We start from the raw sequence: 20,425 nt of genomic DNA on the forward strand, positions 1-20,425 counted from the left end.
CGTCCAGCCCCAGGCACGGGGCGATCCGCGGCAGCTCGTTAACGGAGATTTGCCGTGTTGTGGCGTTAACGTCATTTCAGATTAACGCTGACAGCACTAGTGGGAACACAACGAATATGACTGCACATTTACTCCGACAGCATCCTAGTGCAAAGACAAGTGGAAGCAGACAAAAACAACAAGCAGCATGCTACAAACTTTACCCGAGTCATTTAGACAGCCGTTAGCACAGGATTCTCCTTATGGGGACCTGATATGTTTAATATGCTGCTGAGAATATAGCCCAGAAGAAGCGTATAGTAGAGCTTTTATTTTGAAAGAGCCATTTCTCTGTAATAAACTCTCTTTTCCAAAGATGAGGGATTCCTCCATCAGATAGATTATTTTTTTATTACTTTGTTGTTTCCGCAACATTAAATTTGAAAACTACTTTTGAGTTAAAATATATATTTATAATTTTAATAAATGACAAATTAAAAAGGCATGAACATTTTTTTGTATCGAAAAAATATCGAACCGTGACACCAAAGTATCGAACCATAAATTTTGTGTATCGTTGCACCCCTAATAACAATGTACACCACGATCTTACAACAGGCTGTGAGTAATGCTTGTGCTGTGAGGTCCCTGCTTTCATCTGATTATGAAATAAACAGGTATGTTTATATGTGCTGTAACTTCTATAACTGTAACTATATGTACTGTGTATTTGTTATGTACATGTTAGAGCTGGGAGCAGAAGCAGATAAACTGGTTTTTATTTACACTGGACCTATACGCACATACATACTATATTTACATATGGGGATGTGTACATGTATATACTATATATACACCGGCACTGGAGTGTTTATAATGGAACCTGCATGCTTAAAATCACAAGACCCAAACATTTAGGTCAAATATGATCCACAATTATATTAATGAAGTTTGTGACTGTTAGGTTGAAATTGTTAAATGTTGTCATTGTGTTACTTAAATGTGTAAGTCTTGGTTCAAACTGTAGGATCAAAGACATTCCTTTGTTTCTGACCCCTCCCCAGCCTGTTGAACGTGGGGGAGGCTGCAGTGTTTTATTACAGGCACATCCTATGTGAGGGTTCTGTTTTCTTGTTTAGCAAACTTCCTGCCTTTATGACCCTTTTGGTGAGCAGGTCACACAAACATACCCCAAACACACACACACACACTCACATGCATATGAATACACACACACACACACACACACACACACACACACACACACACACACACACACACACACACACACACACACACACACACACACACCTAGTGCCTGACACCATAGGGGTTTTTTACAATGGGTGTTTGTGTAAACTGTGTGAGGGGAAGCAGATTCTTTGGACTCGTTTGACACCAGGGCAGAGGACTGCTGCTGTCCGGCTCCCTTTGCTATAGCAAGTAAAACCGATCGATTGCTGTTCGTCTTGCTTCGTTAACAGGAAGAAGTTTCTAAACCAGCGAAGCCTGTGGAAGCACAGACCCACCAGTGACACTTGTTGTATGAGCATGTGTGATCAGTACTGTCTGAAATGTAGTGATTAGGATCAATAAGTAACCTTTGATTGTGTTATGGCCAACAGTGACAAGTCCAAACACGGGGCTAAATAAACTTGGCCCTGCTGAGATGCTCCTGGGAGCCTCTCTGCCCAGAGTTGCGGTAAACTCTTCCTTAACAGATATAGTAAGTCCGCCTGGCAGCAAAGCCAGCAAAGTTGTCAGGAGGATTAATTGTTTGGTTGGTTCGCTGTGCTTGCTTGTGTCTCTCGCTGTATTATACAGTTTTTTCACGTAACGCTGTAACCTGTGTTTAACACGGGCCTGGTGGTCGACACAGGAAGTCATGTTTCCAGAATATTTGTCCCTCATGCTGCACACATTTCATCTGATTTAGGTTAATAATACACACAGATGTGTGTGTGTGATTATATCAGATTATATTTGAGATATAAAAAATTTAAAGTTCAAACTGTTTGAAATGAGCTCAGCAGCTGCAGCAGGAATATTTTTTTTTAGCATTTTTCAGTAGAACCCGTCTTTACTTTTGTGTTTTATTTAAAAAGACACATTAAGACGAACACTTCACCACAACATGTAGATGTGCCAGATTCACACACACAGCCTCATTTTCATCTAAATAACTCTTTGATTTATTTTAAATAACACTTCTAAAGACATAACAGCACGTGGACATAACATTCAGTTAAACAGGCGCCCAGCATGACGTTTGATGGTCCAGTAACTGCTGTGTTTCACACTGTGGTGGGTTTAATACTCCAGCCTGAGCAGATATAGCTTCAAGTTTTGTTTTAAGCACCAGCTTAGTGCCACCCAGCAGGACCCATGAAACCCAGATTCAGAGTGTGCGCACCGTCAATATCACGCACAGATAAGGTGCAACATACAACACGCTGAAGTGTCTCCATGGCACACGGTTTCACCCCTCCACCACCGAAACGCTGCATCGCTCTACCTCGGGTGGCTGAAACACACAGATGATTGCAGCTGTAAGCACATCAGCTGTTTCCTTCATGTTCATGTTACACATGCATCATGGGAAAACCACACATCTGTGTGTGTGTCTGCGTTTAACATGCTCGACCTCTTTCACATGTTAGATAGTAAAAAGTAAATAGTTCATGCTCACCTTTGCTCACTGCACAGCTGTTAGAAGAACCACAGCAGCTGCTATCAGATATACAGTTAGGGCTGCAGGTGAGCTCCTCGCTGCTGCACCTGCTGAACACCGAGACACCAACAGTCAGCCTCATACCAGAGCATCCTAGGGCAAGTTTCTGAGTTCCCCCGACGATCAGCCAGAGTTACAGGGCTGAGTAAATGTCTCTGAGTCAGAGGGATGCTCAGTGTACGGTGAACTCTGACTCAGGTTGAACTTTGACTTTGAAACTTCTTCTGCAGAAACATGTTTCATGGTTGTGTCGCCTACGTCAGTCTGAAATAAGACATGAATGATCGATACAGATACAAAAAGAACATAATCAAATGGCAAAAGCGACACTGGTCCTGCACATTATGGACAATGCCAGGCATCCTCTGCACACGGCCATTAACAACCAGAAGAGTCTGTTCAGTGACAGGTTGCTTCTCCCAAAGACAAGAACTAACAGACTTAAAAACTCCTTTGTCCCACACGCCATCAGACTGTTTAACTCCTCTCTGGAGGGGAGAGGGAGGGGAAACAGGAGGACAAAGGAGGGGGAACAACTAAGCTGTAGTGCCTCTTCACCTCACTGTGCAATACTTTTGTGCAATACTTTTTTCTTTTGTAAATAGTCAATAGTTAATTCTATTTTTTTATACTTTTTCAACATGTTCAAAATAAAGATTCAATCAATCAATCAAACAGTGCAATAGACCTCAGTACTGGAAATGTGCAATTCACTTGTATTTTTATTTTTTATTCCTATTTATTCTATTTATCCCCTTCGTATATTTTATTTATATTGTCTCTGTATTTATGTGTGTGTGTGTGTGTGTGTGTGTGTGTGTGTGTGTGTGTGTAATATTCTGTAACTCTGTAACTTCTGTCGGTGCTGTGCTTTTTTGGAAATCGAATTTCCCAGAGGAACCCACCCGAGGGATTAATAAAGTTCTATCTAATCTAATCTAATCTAATCTAATCTAATCTAATCTAATCTAATCTAATCAAAGCTTGACTGACTACTGAGGGACTCGTTTATGGTTCTGTAATTGAAATTTGAGTGTTTTAGCTGTTTTTAGTTCTGTAAGAATGGAACACGGAGCAGGTTATGTAGGGAGGCCTGCAGGGACACAGGACGACCTGCATGCATGATAAACCAGCACAGATGTTTCTCTGCAGACGTCTGAGGATTTATTTTCCTCTCAGCTGAACAGCAGCTCGAGAGCTCTGAACCTTCCACGATTACTCAGCGTGTTCAGGTCTGACTGCCTGACGGCTGACAGCTGCACATCGCTGTAGTCTTTGCACCCTGTGATTGTCAGTTTGCTGTGAATGAGCTCCTCATGTCCTGTTTGCACAAACTAAAATAATGATGATCTGAGGTTACTCAGCATATTTCCTGTCAGCTCTCATAATTCGTACACTCGTCAGCGCTAGAATAATAACCATAAATTATTATAAATATAAATCAGTAGTAGTAATAACAGTAATAAGATGATGATACGCTCAGAGAAACTTTTTTATCTTCAGGCATTTTTGGTTCCATCACCTGAGATTCACATCTTAAAAATATGTCTCACATATATTTTAAAAACACTTCATTATAAGTGACGTATATTCACTAACCGACTCTTTGACTGTCAGTTGGTGTCACTTTCATCATTATTAGAGCGCTCCCCTTCGCGCTGTTGTAGTTTACCTTCCCTCGGCTGACTGGACGATGTGGAGCGTACCTGTGTTGAAGTAGTGGGTGACCTTGACAGTCCTGTTCAGGGTGGGGTTGTGGCTGAGACAGCTCACGGCCTCGTGACGACCTGCAGGGATGTGCAGGATGCTGCGGGAGCTGTACAGGTGATCGTGGACGTTCTGCTTCGTTTCAGTGTTGACGTTCCTGGACTCCACTGCCTGATGGGAGCTGTTATGGAGGAGGACCCACTGTATGTCAGGGGCAGGAAATCCTCCTTGCAGACTGCACACTGCAGACATAGCCTCTGTATTAACGTCCAGCCTGGGCTCCTGGTACGGCACTGAGGAGAGAGGAGAACAAAGGTCACCTTCACTTTTTTGATTTTTGTAGTGGGCGTTAAACAGGAAAAGGAAAAGCGTTCCAGTATCTGTGCACTAAATATGAAGCTACATCCAGTTAGCATGCATGCTGGAAACAGCTGTCCTGGGTTTGCTAACAACATGAGCGTGCTAGCCATGACAGCATGTTAGCTAAGCTGAGCTAAGCTAATTTGTGTTATTTTTGTTTGTTTTTGTATTTTGCAGTAATTTGTTTGTAATATGTTGGATTACAGAGCAAACAAAAAGGGTTTTTCCTATTTTAAGACATTTTTTTAATCTCATATTGGGAAATGCTTTTGTTATATCAGGTAAAATAATTATTATAATAAAATTTAATGCAAATATGTCAACAACTTTTGATCCTCTGAGAATAGGACAGTGTGTAAAACCAGAATATCAATGATGTGGACTCTCAACACCTCATCAGCCTTTCATGGCTGAGGGGGTATAAACATTAAATAAATCTATTAGTGTTGTTACTGTATTATTGTTGAGTCTTTACCTTACGATATAAAGGCCTTGTTGTTGTGATTTGGTTCTGTATAAATAAAATTTAATTGAATCATTGACAGCAAAACCTCAAAAAGGAAATTCCACATTCTGCATAAATCATAATAACTACAGATTTTCTCTAAATGTAATCTGTGCTGACTGTAGCTGCCTATGTTTGACCTCTGATGATGTCATCTGTTGCTAGGCAGCTCTGTGAATTAAAAGTTATTCAGCATGCTCAGGTCTGCAGTTCGTGCAGCCCAGTGTTTGCTGCAGCATGAGCTCAACATGGCCATCGTTGAAAAGCTAAACTGGTGAAATATAATCTGTGCTGATGATGTCACGTGTTACTAGCCAGCCCGGTGTGTGCCGGTCTAACTTGCCTTTCCTATTTTTGTGAGGAAAACAGAAACCTTTCTCACCAGCTACATGCAAAGTCATTTCACAGATTTGTGTGTGTTCCAGGTGGTATCGCGTCGTCCCGCTGTCGTCCAGCACTGCTGCAAATGATGAGTATGTTCTTCCATTATCGTCAAGAGTCAGGTTTTTGAGTACGATGGTGATATTGCCTCTGACTATGTCCTGAGGGAAGTCTGTGACTCTGTGTTGATAGAGCTCGTTTACATGCTCCGCCACCTTTCTTCCGTTATTATAGGAGTACAAAACCACATTTCTATCATCTTGCCAATAAAATCGGAGACTCTTCCAGTCCGTGATAGCTCTATCCTGTATGCTACATTCGAGGACTGCCGAGTGAGAGATGGTGGTGTTAACATCACGCACGAGAGTCGCATCGCCCGCTGAGATTAAAAAGAAGACAGAAAACTGTTAAAGATGAATGATTCCTCAAAAGCTGCGACACTCCAACACCAAACACTCACATCTGTAGACTAAGTTTAGCTCCAGATAGGCCAAAAGCTAAAGATGCTAGTTAGCTTTGGTGTATTACCACCAACACACACACACACACACACACACACACACACATTTAAACTGGAGTAACTTACCAACCACGAAACTGGAAAATAATCCAAATACAGAAATCACTTTGGGGAGCATTTTATCAGAGACCAGCGAGCAAAATGGATGTTAGTGAACACCAACACGACAAACGAGGCTAAACTCATGTGCAGATCAAGAAATACTTTCTGTTCTGACTCCGGTATTTCCCCGTGGCATCAGCGCTGACTCATCGTTTCAAAATAAATCACAACAAAGCTCTGATGATACACATTTAAAGCCCTACAGACACCAACTAATATCTGCACTATCTGTACCCTGTGACCACGTGCAGCTCATGTGCTTTAGCTGTTTTGCAGAGGAAGTGGGACATGCAAAATAGCTGCTGAATAGGAAATGACGTCTGTTTGGAGGACATGGAGACTGTCTGAGCCCTTCCTACCCATCAAAGGGTCATCGAGTACCAGATTCAGAGAGTACTTTCTGCTCTGCACTTTAAACAGCTTCCGCTCTGCTGAGGACGTTTAGCTGACTTCGTTGATTTTAAAAAACACCTGCTGCTAGTTACAGATGTGAAATCAGTTTGATACAATAGGAAAGCAGGACCATGACTCACAGATGTTTGCAGGTCCAATGAGGATACCTGATTCTGTTCACCTGGACGTAGCGTTTTGGGGGAGAAACGTTTCGTCACTCATCCAGGTGACTTCTTCAGTCTCAGCTGACTGCAGGTTTCCCCAGTCTTATAAACAGTGGATGTTGATCAATGTTCATGAGAATTTGCATAATTAAAATTAAGGAACAGACCTCCCAGCCCATTGTTCCTTCAGTGGGCTGGTTTCAGTCATTATGCAAATGTCCTGGTTATAAGATTGGAAACCTGCAGTCAGCTGAGACTGAAGACGTCACCTGATGATGACGAAACTTTTCTCCCACTGAAAACATCCTGAATTTTGGAGATTTACTTACCTGGATGACTGAGCATGCATCAAGATAAAGAAGGCTCCGTTTGCTGCCCAGCAGTTAAACCCAACTATGGCCAATAGGAGGAGACTCGTTACAGCTTCCTGTTGCTGTGGTTTAATTCTGAAGTTGGTTGTCTCTCTCTTACCTTTGGCTCCTCTGATCAGGCTGGTTGCAAGATAGACAGCGCACAGTGTGCTTTGAGGCAGCAGCCAAGAAAGCTGTAGTCCGCGTCTGTGAATACCCGTGTGTACACCTGTGAGCATACCTGTGTGGATCAGCATGCTTGCATTCCAAAGGTTTCTCCATGTAACGATCTGCTAGGGAGTGTGGGGGGGCCACAGCCCCGTCCCCCAGGGCATGAAGCAGGTATGGAGGAGATCAAAACTCCAGACATCCAGAGGCCCCCAGAACACAGCCAGCTGTGCCTGAGTGACCGAGCCCCAGGCCGAGAGGCCGGGGTCACCCCACCTCCGAAGTGGCCCGAGCGAGCCCCAGGCTCCAGGCCCCGATAAGCGGCCGCCAAGGAGTGAGCCGGTGTGTACCTGGACGCCCACCCCCAGACACAAAGAACCACCAACGCACCGACACCTGAGGGGGTCCGCCACTGGCAGGGGAAGTGGTGGTGGGGGGAGATAGGCCTCCAAACCTTGGAGGACCTGAGGTGTCCCCAGAGAGGTGGCGTCTGACACCCAACCTGACATATAGACACAGACATACAGGCACACACAGACACAAACATCCATTCCCACCCTCATGCTCTCATATGCACTTACTCCACACTCAACCAACGTGGAGACAGACATAAAGAGACGCTGTACACACAATCACACTCCCCAAGCGTACTCTACAAACCGGGTCTAGGTACCCTTGCCCCTGGAGGGGGGAACTGCACCCAGACCCAGGTGGTGTTACCCTTTTCCCTGCGGTGGGGGGAGGCAGACCGCCCCGACTCCGCAGCAGCAGGGAGGCCCCACACTCCAGACCGCAGTTGGACGGCCAACTCCTCCTCCTAGCCCCCCGCTCCAGCAGGCCGCAGAGAATGGGGGTGAGAGAAGACTCCAAACCTCCCTCCACCCGCTCATTGTAGTGTTGATGCATGTGTGTTCTAAGGTGCATTTAAAACCCAGGAGGGCATGGAGCTACCTGCCAGAGAGCAGCAGGTAAACGCATGGTCCCTCCTGCTGGCCCTCAATGTCTACGTGTATTCAAAATTGAGAGGTGGGCAACGACGCCAGGGGTGGGGTGTACACCCTGATGGTACTTTGGACTCCGTGTATCGTGCCCACCCCCAAGATCCTACATGTATGTGTAATGAGAGTGTGAGTAATGTGAATGTCTAAGTTGTGGGATAAAATTGAGGCAGAGGCAGCCAGAAGGGGACGGGGGGGGGGGGGGGGGGGGGGTAGCCTCCTCTGCACCCTGGTGACATACCCCTACTCCAAGGCCCTGCATGTGTGGGTGGTTGTGGTGGAGCGGGAGGAGGGAGGCAGCTGGAGATGGGGAGGAGGGGAGGGGCAGGTGACCCCTCCCTGGGGCCAGCTCCCCCGCTGACCCCAGTAGGCACCCCCATACTCCGCGACCCGCCAGGGAAAGGGGGCCCAGGCCCATCCAGACCGGGGCCCAGCGCAGCAGCGCCCCCCGGCCCCACAGAGCCCGGGACAGTCCACCCAACCCCACCACAGAGAAAACTGCACCTTCACTGACTGTACACCTACCACCTACCAATTTATTAGGTACACCTTGCTGCCAGCAGGTTGGAGACACTTTTTTTCTTCAGAACTTCATTCTTCGTGTCACAGATTCAACGAGGTTCTGGAAACATTCGTGCAAGATTCTGGTCCAGACGACGTCACTACAGTGTCTGCAGAATACTGCTGATACAAGGATGCAGGATGGATCCATACTTTCATGTTATTTATACCCTGTGTTGGGTAAGTTACTTTAAATTAGTAACTTAGTTACATTACTAGTTACTTCTATCAAAGCATGAGGGTGGGAATGGATGTTTGTGTCTGTGTGTGCCTGTATGTCTGTGTCTATATGTCAGGTTGGGTATCAGACGCCACCTCTCTGGGGACATCTCAGGCCCTCCAAGGTTTGGAGGTCTATCTCCACCCACCACCACTCCCCCTGCCAGTGGCAGACGCCCTCAGACATCGGTGCGTTGGTGGTTCTTTGTGTCTGGGGATGGGCGTCCAGGTACACACCGGCTCACTCCTTGGCGGCCGCTTATTGGGGCCCGGAGCCTGGGGCTCGCTCGGGCCACTTCGGAAGTGGGGTGCCCCCGGCCTCTCGGCCTGGGGCTCGGTCACTCGGGCACGGCTGGCTGCCGGCGGAGCTCACGGGCGCGTCACTGCAACTCCCCCTGGCTTCTGCTCCGTGGCTGCTGAGTGAGCCCTCATCTGGGACTCTCCACAGCTCTTTCTGGGACAGTGGCGCGGCTGCCCCTCTGTTGGTCTTCCTTGGTCTCTTGTGTTCTGGGGGCCTCTGGATGTCTGGAGTTTTGATCTCCTCCATACCTGCTTCATGCCCTGGAGGACGGGGCTGTGGCCCCCCCACACCCTCTAGCAGACCATGACCTTTTGAATACAAGCGCGCTGATCCACACCTGTGTGCACACAGGTGTTCACTGTTCATAGACATAAACTACACCTCTATTGGCCTCACTGGAGGGGAGAGGGAGGAGAAACAGGGGGACAAGGGAGGGCAGGAACAACTGAGTTGTAGGTGCTTTTCTACACTGTGCAATATTTGTTTTTTGTTTTGTCTTTTTTCTTATATTTGACTGTGCAATAATCACTGTGCAATATACTCACTCAAATGAGCAATCCTATTTATCCATATTGTATATTCTGTATCTATATATGTGTATATATGGTGTATTTGTATTTATGCTTATATCCTTACTCTCATTCCCCTTAATGTATCTGTAACATGCAACTTCTTTCGGTGCTTTGCTACTGGAAACTGAATTTCCCGGAGGAACCCACCCGAGGGATTAATAAAGTTTCATCTAATCTAATCTAATCTAATCTAATCTAATCTATTTCCAAGCACATTGTGCGCTGTCGGTCCTGCTTGCTACACAACAACATTCAATATTTAGTATTTACTGCTGTTTACACTTAGCTAGATTAACCTGATGGTGTTGTGTTTAGTATGTTGCTCTGTTGTTTTTGCTTGTTTTCTCTTCTTTCTCTCTCAACAGGTGATCCAGGAGATTTTTTTCTCTTCTTTCTCTTTTTAAGTGCCCTTTCTCACTGTCCCTCTTCCTTTCTGTTTTTCTTTTCCTTCATCTTTCTTTCTCCCTTTCCTATCCCTCAGTCATGTCTGTCCCGTATGTAGCAAGTGAAAATAAAATAAAATAAACAATAAAAGGTGAACCAAATAGACCAATATGGCAGGGCTGGGATGGTCCATTTGGTAAAGTAAATCCGTTGGGCATCTTTCTTTGCCTTTAGACAAAAATTCTGATGCAAAAGAGCCAAACGGGACAGGCAGAAAAAAACTCCATTTACTTCAGAGATGATGAGATCTCCTTCTTGGTGGCTTTGGGCCATATTTATAGTCCCCCCCCCCCCCCCCATCTTTAGCCAGCTCTGCCAGGTTGAGGTAAACCCTCAGCCTCTCTGCGGTCTATTGCTTGGGCTGCGTTCCACGTCCATCCTGTACGGACCTGTACGCTGGCATTTCGAATGCCTCGGTCTGCTGACGTGGTGGCTTCAGGACTAATGTCATGGTGATGTCACACAGCTTCAGCGGCTATATGATATGAGATAAACTGGTAACACCAAACCTTAACTTTCCCTGGCAAGAAGCACAGATCGATCACACCAGCAGCTCCTCCAGCCTTCTCCTTGGACTCAGCTCTCCTCCATGATTTTCTCAGGTGACGTTGTTCCTTTACCAGCTGTAGGTGTTCTCTTTCTCACCATCTTCTATTTCATTTCAAACTTGGGATCATTAGCACTGGCTGTGATAACTCCTCACAGCCACTGGTACTGGATGCTGCCACACACCTTCACTCACTCTGTGTTAACAGACCTCTGTGCACTGAATCACTTCCACAGCATGTCTTTGTCCTGTATTCCATCTCTCACCCTGAGGTGGACCCTACAATAACACACATTTATTATATTAATATAGCACAAGGTTCAGTTAGCTTTGCAAAAAAATAGCTGGTAGAAACATCCTTCAAAGAGCTACAAGTTACTTTCTTACTCTGAGTACATTTCATAGCCTGTACCTTTACTTTAAATCTATATTTTTACCAGAGTATTTGTACTTATGACTGAAACTAAGCTGACCGTTCAGAGTGTGAGAGGTTAAAGCAGCTCTGCCACATTTGTACCATCAGATCGAGACTTTGTGCTGTTCGGCTTCTTGAATTCGTCAGTTCACATTTGAACTTTCACACAGTCATAAACCACATTCCTGGTTTTCTTTGCTTTTTTATGTGTTACATGAAACATTGCAGAACAAATATCCACAGTTTCAGGTTCATTTCCTGTCTGATCAGATAGTGGCAACAAAGAAGGAGGTCTGACGGCGATCTGTCGAAACATGTGGCACTCAGACTTCTGCTTTTTGGTTTTTACTCCTCTGGGAAAAAAAGGTTTCACAGAGAGTTTCATCCAAGATAAAATGATTTATTCGGATCCTGTAGCTGCCAAGTGTCACACAGACGATCTCTGATGGGAAAAAGAAATCTGTGAGTCGCAGTAAACTGCACTCGGACAGTAACGTGAACATAACCATCGATAACATGTGACCAGAAGCCACAGCGAGAGTCAGAGTGGCGTCTGAAAGAGGAAACGGCACCACAGTCTGCAATCTGCTATCAGAGCTGCTATCACTGTTTATGAGAACATTACTGGAGCTTGTAGTTGGAGTGACTTACAGCCAAATGGTGCTTTATCAGGATGCGGTGCCCGAGTATCCACTGATGGACTGAACATCCTGCAGACACTGATCGAGTCTCACCAAAGCTTTTTGTTCTCCCTGCGGGGCGCGATGGAGTTTCTGCTCCTGATCTTTCTCTGTAAGTGAGATTGTCGCTTTTCTCATTTTGGTTTGTGCCAGTGTATTTTAATAAACCTTTGAAAGTTATTATTATTTTCCAAATAACAGCTGCAAAGAGCGTGGAAGAGAAAGAATATAAGTCATCATTGTTTAAAATGGCCTTTTTTAAATTAACATTTTGGGTTATAGTTCGTTATCTATAATTCAGTGTAGTAGCTGTAACTGACGGACTATAATCTTAAGTAATGGTTGTAAACCCAGGCAAAACAATCATAAACAGATTTAATCAGAAACCCTGCAGTGAAATCAGACAGCAGGTATGTAACAGGTAACAGGTTACGCCTCACTGAAACAGTGAGTCAGGCTATTCACAAACACCTGACGTGTGATACAAACTCACACACAACAACACTCAAACACCAAAATAAGGGACTTTAGTTAAAAGACAGAGAAATGAGGTTTCAGACTAAACAAAATAACTATATTACCGTAATTGTCGGGCTATAAGCCGCTACTTTTTGCACAAGCTTTGAACCCTGCGGCTTTTAGTCAGGTGCGGCTTTTCTATGGATTTTCCATGATTTTTGTCATATCGTAAGACGATTTGTTTTGTGTGTTCCGCTGTTGTACGGCACTACGTTGCCTGGCGGAAGGATCGAGGTTCAAGAGTGGTATGTTAGTCACATGTCCGTCCGCCAGGCAACGTAGTGCCGTACGAAGTAGCGCGAAAAACAAACTTCAAAGTAGCGCTACGCATTCAGCGGGAGGCGTGGATGACGAGCGGCGATAAACTTGCGAAAAGCAAGTTATGCCCAACTCCACCGGTGGATTCTGACAGCGTGGAAAAGTGCGAAAACATCCACGATCACCAACGGATTTTGAAGGGCTGGACTGCTGCATGATGGAGAGGAGGACACCGCCACGGCCCTTCTGAGGGTGTTCGACTCTGACACTGACAACGAGGATTTCTTTGGTTTTGAAAGTGATAACGAAGGAGAGAAGCGGAGAGTGGATGACGAAGCCATCCTGAGCCTGTTCGTTTCCGACATTGGAGAAGAGGACTTTGGTGGTTTTAGAGCGCAGGAAGAAGAGAAAGATGGTGAATGACTGACTTTTCTTCTCCGTGTCACTGCACCTGAGCCTAAAAGGTAGTCTAAATCTATTTTTCTGGTGTGCTGTAGGCTACTGTTATGTACTACATTTGTTACTCATTTATGAAGCACAGCACATGTGCAAATATGTACCCATAACTTGTTTTTCAAAATATTAATAAAAGGGGTGTGTCTCCAAACAGCCATCTCTTTCCTGACAATTCCCTTTGTGCATATTCTCTTACATATGATAAGTCAACATTGAAACACCTGCGGCTTTTAGTCAGGTGCGGCTAATGTATGTACAAAACAGGATTTTCCCCTGATTTTAGCTTTTGCGGCTAATATTCAGGTGCGCTTTGTAGTCCGGGAAATACGGTAAATAAATGTCCGTGTCAGTTCCTTTGCAAACACATAATAATCACAATCACTTAAGGAAAGACTGTCTCAGTATCTCAGACAGCAGAATACTCTCACACTGTTTTACTGCAACCACAAAGCAAAGGATGAGAAGCGACAGCGACCAAACTCCCACAGAGGAAGTCAACATCTGGGCTGGTCTGTGCTCACCCAGGAAAAAACCTCCCCTGGCCCTGTAGTCCAGGGAGCACACTCAGTCCATTCACTCAATGACGCTTTTAAACTCATTTCAACTTTTCATGACTTACAACATCAGCACACGTTACCATAGTAACACACAGCTACAGGTGGTACCTGTGCTAACACTGCTAGCCACTAACATGCTGTTATTAGTAATACAATAATACACTGACAGAAACAGTTTGAAACAAATGCATTTGAAATAATTAATCTCAAAGTATTCATCACCTTCAAACCGAGCTCTGAATTCACCAACAGGAACGTATTCTTCAGTACTCTTACAGTTCTCACCTGCTCGTTTGCTGTACATCTGTTGGGTTTCTCTCCACATCTCGCGTAGTTGCTCTCTGCGAGGTCAACTTCACACCCCGCCCCACAATTCCCTGGTTGGTGCAAAATTGAACAACAACCAATACCAGTGAACAAACTTCAGACTGACAGTCTGCTGCTCAGCCAGGATGGCAGCAGACTGCACGTCAGCGAACATTTTAGACTGTTCTCTCATTCTTTCAGTCACTTGTGGTCTGGGCGACATTTCAATAAACAGGAAAAGACTGGAAAAGCTTAAATGTACAAAGTCAGTTTCCATCATGTTAGCAGTGAACATTAAAGGCCTTTTCGACTCTGCTTGAGCCTCATGGGGTCAGGTGAACTTTGACCTGTGCCTGTTTTTGATGAATGCGCTGAATTTGCTCGTTTGGAATGAATGAATCGTTTTGTCTTTCGTCACAGTTCTCCTTGCACCTCTGCTGCTGCCAGCCTGGTGCCAAACCATCAATGGAAGCATTGGAGAGACGCTCCTTTGGCCGTGCATGCACAAACTTACTAAGAGGTTTGTCCGTGAGCAAACTTACATCTACTGGCAGGGGATGGACGGCAGCAGCAACCCCACTGTGGCCCACGTCTATGTGAAGGGAGAAGAAGACTTTCTTTATCAAAGCTCATCCTTTCAGAACAGGACTGCAATCTTCCTTTCTCAATTAGAGGATGGAAATTTCTCTCTCCTGATTAGAAACCTGATGCTGGACCACGATGGGACCTTCATTGAAGTTGTTTTTATTTCAGATGACTCAAAGGAGAATATCTGTCAGAAGACCCTGCATGTAGCAGGTCTGTATACTTCTCTCTGCAAAACAAAAGCTGATTAACATTCCTGTTTTCCTCCTCAGCACAACCAGCTAAAGTAAAATCTTAGATACTCTTGTTCAGGTTTGGACCTCTGTAGAAAAATCTGTGTGAGTTTCTAAAAATAACAACATGAAAAAATAATAAGTTAGAGCTAAAAACTAAAGTGTAATCTGATCTCTAGACTCACTGATATCCTTCTTCCTCACCATCAATTTGGACTCACACAGGTGTAAAATTCCAGGTGGAGGCAGGTGGGGTGAACAGTGCACGCTGCATCATGTTACATTATGTTGAAATCATAAATTGACCCACAAATAATCGAAAAGGTACAAAATTGACCAGAAATGAAGAGAATGACATGTCTTATACTCTGTTTCCTGTGAAAGGACCAGACCGGGTTTGGATGCTTGGATGTTTTTGTGAACTTCAGACGTCTGTGGGACCTCAGCCTGTGACGACCCACAGAAGCCGTTAACTCCTGTGGGTCATCACAGGCTGATAAATTAATCACATGCTCAAACACATTTGTACAGTCCAAAACATCCTGCTAAACTGCTTGTGACTTGTTTCCAGCGGTCTTCCAGGAACCAAACATTGAGCTAAGCCAGGCCTCAGCAACCTGCAGCACGGCGGGGGGCTATCCTGAACCTGAGGTGACGTGGCTCTCCACAGACGACCAGGGGAATGAAACCATCCTGGAGCCACTGGAAGTAAAGACTGATAATAACACCAGGAATGGAACATTCAGCGTCTTCAGCAAAGCCAACATCAGCGGATTAAAAACTGTAACGTGCAGAATTTGTAATCCCACCTCGGGCGAATGTCAGACAACAACTAAAGACGTCTCACCTGCCGGGACTTTTATTACAGGTACTTAAAAGCCAGTAATATCTCACTGTTAAAGTCACAAGGACCACGAAACACCAGCTCAGGTCACAGAGTGTAACTGCCAAACTTTATTTATTCTTATTGTACATTTTTATTAGATATAATAAACTTTACATTCATGTTAGATCTGATCTAATACCAGCTTGTGTAATGATGGAACCAGGGGTGTCCAACTCCAGGCCTCGAGGGCCGGTGTCCTGCAGGTTTTAGACGTGTCCAACGCAGCTGATTCAAATGGCTAAATGACCTCCTCAACATGTCGAGAAGTTCTCCAGAGGCCTGGTGAAGAACTACTCATGTGATTGAGGTGTGTCGACCCAGGGTGAGATCTAAAACCTGCAGGACACCGGCCCTCGAGGCCTGGAGTTGGACACCTCTGATGTAGACTCACTAACAATAACACCGATGTTCTCCTGTAGGGCATCAGGATAATCTGATCAAATGTTTCTAGAAGGCTCAGTCATCTTTGTTTCTTCTGCTGTGTCCTCGGAGCAGAACAAGCCTCTGCACACCGACAGACGTGATCAGTAAAACTAACACCACGCTCTTTTTATTGTGTTTTTTTAAAGGTGGCATCGCTGTCATCGTCATCATTACCGTCATCGTGGGGATTATCAGCATCGCTCTTTGTGTGTTCTGTCAATGTAAGTGATGATTGATATAAATGCTTCTGTGCTGAGTCAGTATTGTCTGAGTTACAGCCGAGTACAAAGACAGAAAACAGGAGTCACATCTGCAGGTTTCACTACGTTCTTAAAAAGCTTTTAGCTTTTAGCTTTTAGCTTCTGTGTTTTAGGTGAACGTTTGCAGTCTGTCCGTACTCTGCTGCTCAGATCACTCAGATCATCCTGTCTGCAGCGCTGACGGTGTAACAGTCACCCAAGAGCAAGGCACCAGGAATCAGAGGCAGTATTTTAACCCTTTAACATCCACCAGGGTAGTGGTGCTTCATCTAGGGTGGGGGTTATTCAGCTTCCACCTCTTTTTACTGAACCTTTGCCTGTGTGCAGCAGGTTTCACAGAAAAACGTCTGATGTCCAGAATGGACGAGGCTTTAGTTGAAAAGTAAGATCCTCTAGTTTCTACAAGTCACATGTGGTTAAAACTAAACCCGGCTGTCGACAGCTTAGCTGTGACCTGCTGAGAGGTGGACTGGAGTTGTTTCCTTGGATTAGACAGAGGGGCAAGTCCAGGAAAGAGTCTGAGAGTTCATACATGAAGAACCTAAATGCTAATACACAAGCAGCCATTTCAACAAGTTTGCAGGTCCTGAAAAGAAAAAGACACTTTTTCAAAGCTCTGTGTCCACAGCTTGAGTCAGCACAGTTAAGATTGGTTACTAGCTGTTATGAGCTGGTACTAGCTATTCACAGTGCAGCAACTAAAGCTAATTTGACAGTAGGGAGCAGGGACACAGGCCGAGTGCACCAGTTCAATCCAGTTTTATTTGTATTGCATCACAAAAGCAGTTGCCTCAGAGCAGCTGCTGGAGTACCTGAGAGATTCTGGGAGAGAGAAGATGTGGAAGTTAGACGCACCTGTTCAGGTCCAACAGTCTGTCACACAAAGTGTTAGGAAACAGTAAAAGTGTTTGTGAGCCTGAATGTGACACTGGTTGAGAGAACTTTTCTACCTTCTGCTTTCAGACACAATCAAATTCTCCCATAAACACAGTTTGTTGGATGTTTAGGAAAATGTTGGTCTTCAGTGTTCAAATCTCTTCTTTCCTGTTAATGAAAAACTTTCTTTTGTTGAAGTAAATGGAAGAAGAACCTCCACAGGATGAAGGTCTTTCTGTTTGACTGTGGACGTTAGAGGAACTCACATTTTTGGACACGAACACCAACGTGAACGCGGATGCTGGAGCCTTATTTTTTTATTTATCGTCTCTTATTGACAGTATGACATCTTAATGAACACTGACAGGTCCGGCTCCACATTGAGCAGGACGCCGGGTCCTTCTGAATCAGCTGACTCTCTTTTTACCATAACTTTAGAGGAGTTATAAGAGAAGCCACGCAACACTTTACTTCATGCTATAAAATTTTAAAGTGGCAGATTGCAGCCGACTTGTTTTCTGTCAGGAGTCGTTGGGAGAATGGAGCAGGAAGCATTATCAGGAGGAGGAAGGACCGTCCACCGTGCGCTCGGCTGTTTGTTTGGACTGAAACAGGAAGTGATCGGGTTTTGGAAGCGGTCTGCTGGGACTGAGTAATAAAGACTGGACTGCGCAGTGACCAACATCCATGTTATGACTGTTTCTGCAGGACACGTCCTTTTCTAAAGTCCACCCTTTACCCAGAGTTTATGACTGACATCTTCTTATTACAGCCAGAAGAAGGTCGGCCCGTCTAATGCTGTGCTTCCCGTATTAGTCATTAGCAGTGTTGGACAAGTTACTTTGAAAAAATAATTAATTATAGTTACTAGTTACTTCTTCAAAAAAGTAACTGACTTAGTAACTGAGTTACCAGATTCTAAAAGTAATCAATTACTTGAAAAGTAACTATTGTGTTACTTTAAAAAACAGTTTAACGCTCTGGGGTCCAGGGTATTAATGTCCATTTTTGACTACTTTTGATGTTTCCTCCACATTTCACTTTAAAAACTGTTTATTTGTCTTGTTTGGTCTCATTGTTTTCAGCACAACCTCACGTGTCTGAATCTACAGTCATGTTTTAATTTTGACTGTATTAACAAAATTGATCTAAAATCAGATAAAAAACATCAAATCAGAGTAGAAGAAGTTATATTTTTACTGTAACAACCACAAACATGTTTAATGATCATATTTCATAACTTTAAATGCAAATATAAATTGTCAATTTTAATTTATATGCACAAGTTTTGCGAACAACAAAGTTATTTGCAGCCATTTACCTTTTACCCTTTTTTAATAACCATTTCAAACTGTTTACAGAACAATCAGCTGTTCTTCAATAAGATGCCACAAATTATTTGTGCCACTGCAAATATTTCTGTCCACTATAAAGGAAACATCACAGCCTGATACCTGCAGGTCTGACAGCAGCAGGTGTGTCACTCCTGTTTCTACCTGGAGACAGCAGTCGCCTCATTGTTCTGACACACAACACAAAACTATCCACAACACACTAACTACACAAGACAACACACTAACTACACAAGACAACACATTAACTACACAAGACAACACACTAACTACACAAGACAACACACTAACTACACAAGACAACACATTAACTACACAAGACAGCACATTAACTACACAAGACAACACACTAACTACACAAGACAGCACATTAACTACACAAGACAACACATTAACTACACAAGACAACACACTAACTACACAAGACAACACACTAACTACACAAGACAACACATTAACTACACAAGACAGCACATTAACTACACAAGACAACACACTAACTACACAAGACAGCACATTAACTACACAAGACAGCACATTAACTACACAAGACAACACACTAACTACACAAGACAGCACATTAACTACACAAGACAGCACATTAACTACACAAGACAGCACATTAACTACACAAGACAACACATTAACTACACAAGACAACACATTAACTACACAAGACAACACACTAACTACACAAGACAACACACTAACTACACAAGACAACACATTAACTACACAAGACAACACACTAACTACACAAGACAACACACTAACTACACAAGACAACACATTAACTACACAAGACAACACACTAACTACACAAGACAGCACATTAACTACACAAGACAACACACTAACTACACAAGACAACACACTAACTACACAAGACAACACATTAACTACACAAGACAACACACTAACTACACAAGACAGCACATTAACTACACAAGACAACACATTAACTACACAAGACAGCACATTAACTACACAAGACAGCACATTAACTACACAAGACAACACACTAACTACACAAGACAACACATTAACTACACAAGACAACACACTAACTACACAAGACAACACATTAACTACACAAGACAGCACATTAACTACACAAGACAGCACATTAACTACACAAGACAACACATTAACTACACAAGACAGCACATTAACTACACAAGACAACACATTAACTACACAAGACAACACATTAACTACACAAGACAGCACATTAACTACACAAGACAACACATTAACTACACAAGACAGCACATTAACTACACAAGACAACACATTAACTACACAAGACAGCACATTAACTACACAAGACAACACATTAACTACACAAGACAACACATTAACTACACAAGACAGCACATTAACTACACAAGACAGCACATTAACTACACAAGACAACACATTAACTACACAAGACAACACATTAACTACACAAGACAGCACATTAACTACACAAGACAACACATTAACTACACAAGACAGCACATTAACTACACAAGACAACACATTAACTACACAAGACAGCACATTAACTACACAAGACAGCACATTAACTACACAAGACAACACATTAACTACACAAGACAGCACATTAACTAC

At 43.9% G+C, this 20,425-nt stretch overlaps 2 protein-coding genes across 2 annotated transcripts; one reads left to right on the top strand and one right to left on the bottom strand.

Moving 5' to 3' along the window:
* Positions 1-1,956: 1,956 nt before the first annotated feature.
* Positions 1,957-7,469, bottom strand: LOC146651671 (T-lymphocyte activation antigen CD80-like). The gene is made up of 5 exons (XM_085384682.1): positions 6,250-7,469; positions 5,665-6,042; positions 4,417-4,710; positions 2,669-2,760; positions 1,957-2,503 (listed from the first exon to the last, which is right to left on the bottom strand). Exons 1-4 carry the CDS (start codon positions 6,299-6,301, stop codon positions 2,675-2,677), a joined length of 810 nt encoding a protein of 269 aa, XP_085240808.1. The 5' UTR covers positions 6,302-7,469; the 3' UTR covers positions 1,957-2,503; positions 2,669-2,674.
* Positions 7,470-12,181: 4,712 nt separating this feature from the next.
* Positions 12,182-18,339, top strand: LOC146651672 (ICOS ligand-like). Its single transcript, XM_085385350.1, has 5 exons — positions 12,182-12,209; positions 14,614-14,991; positions 15,583-15,879; positions 16,467-16,541; positions 17,655-18,339. Exons 1-5 carry the CDS (start codon positions 12,182-12,184, stop codon positions 17,681-17,683), a joined length of 807 nt encoding a protein of 268 aa, XP_085241476.1. The 3' UTR covers positions 17,684-18,339.
* The last annotated feature ends 2,086 nt before the right edge of the window (positions 18,340-20,425 follow it).

Source organism: Rhamphochromis longiceps, linkage group LG16, assembly GCF_057381845.1.
Source record: "Rhamphochromis longiceps isolate RC_006_pf linkage group LG16, R_longiceps_female_GT1.1, whole genome shotgun sequence".
Lineage (NCBI taxonomy): Eukaryota > Metazoa > Chordata > Actinopteri > Cichliformes > Cichlidae > Rhamphochromis > Rhamphochromis longiceps.

Coding starts and splice junctions, on each gene's coding strand:
- LOC146651671 (XM_085384682.1), bottom strand. CDS start 6,301: ATGCTCCCCAAAGTGATTTCTGTATTTGGATTATTTTCCAGTTTCGTG. Junction 4,711..5,664: donor AATGACTTTGCATGTAGCTG/GTGAGAAAGGTT, acceptor CTCTCTCCTCAG/TGCCGTACCAGGAGCCCAGG. Junction 2,761..4,416: donor CACCCACTACTTCAACACAG/GTACGCTCCACA, acceptor CTCGGTGTTCAG/CAGGTGCAGCAGCGAGGAGC.
- LOC146651672 (XM_085385350.1), top strand. CDS start 12,182: ATGGAGTTTCTGCTCCTGATCTTTCTCT. Junction 15,880..16,466: donor TGCCGGGACTTTTATTACAG/GTACTTAAAAGC, acceptor GTTTTTTTAAAG/GTGGCATCGCTGTCATCGTC. Junction 16,542..17,654: donor TCTTTGTGTGTTCTGTCAAT/GTAAGTGATGAT, acceptor CTTTTGTTGAAG/TAAATGGAAGAAGAACCTCC.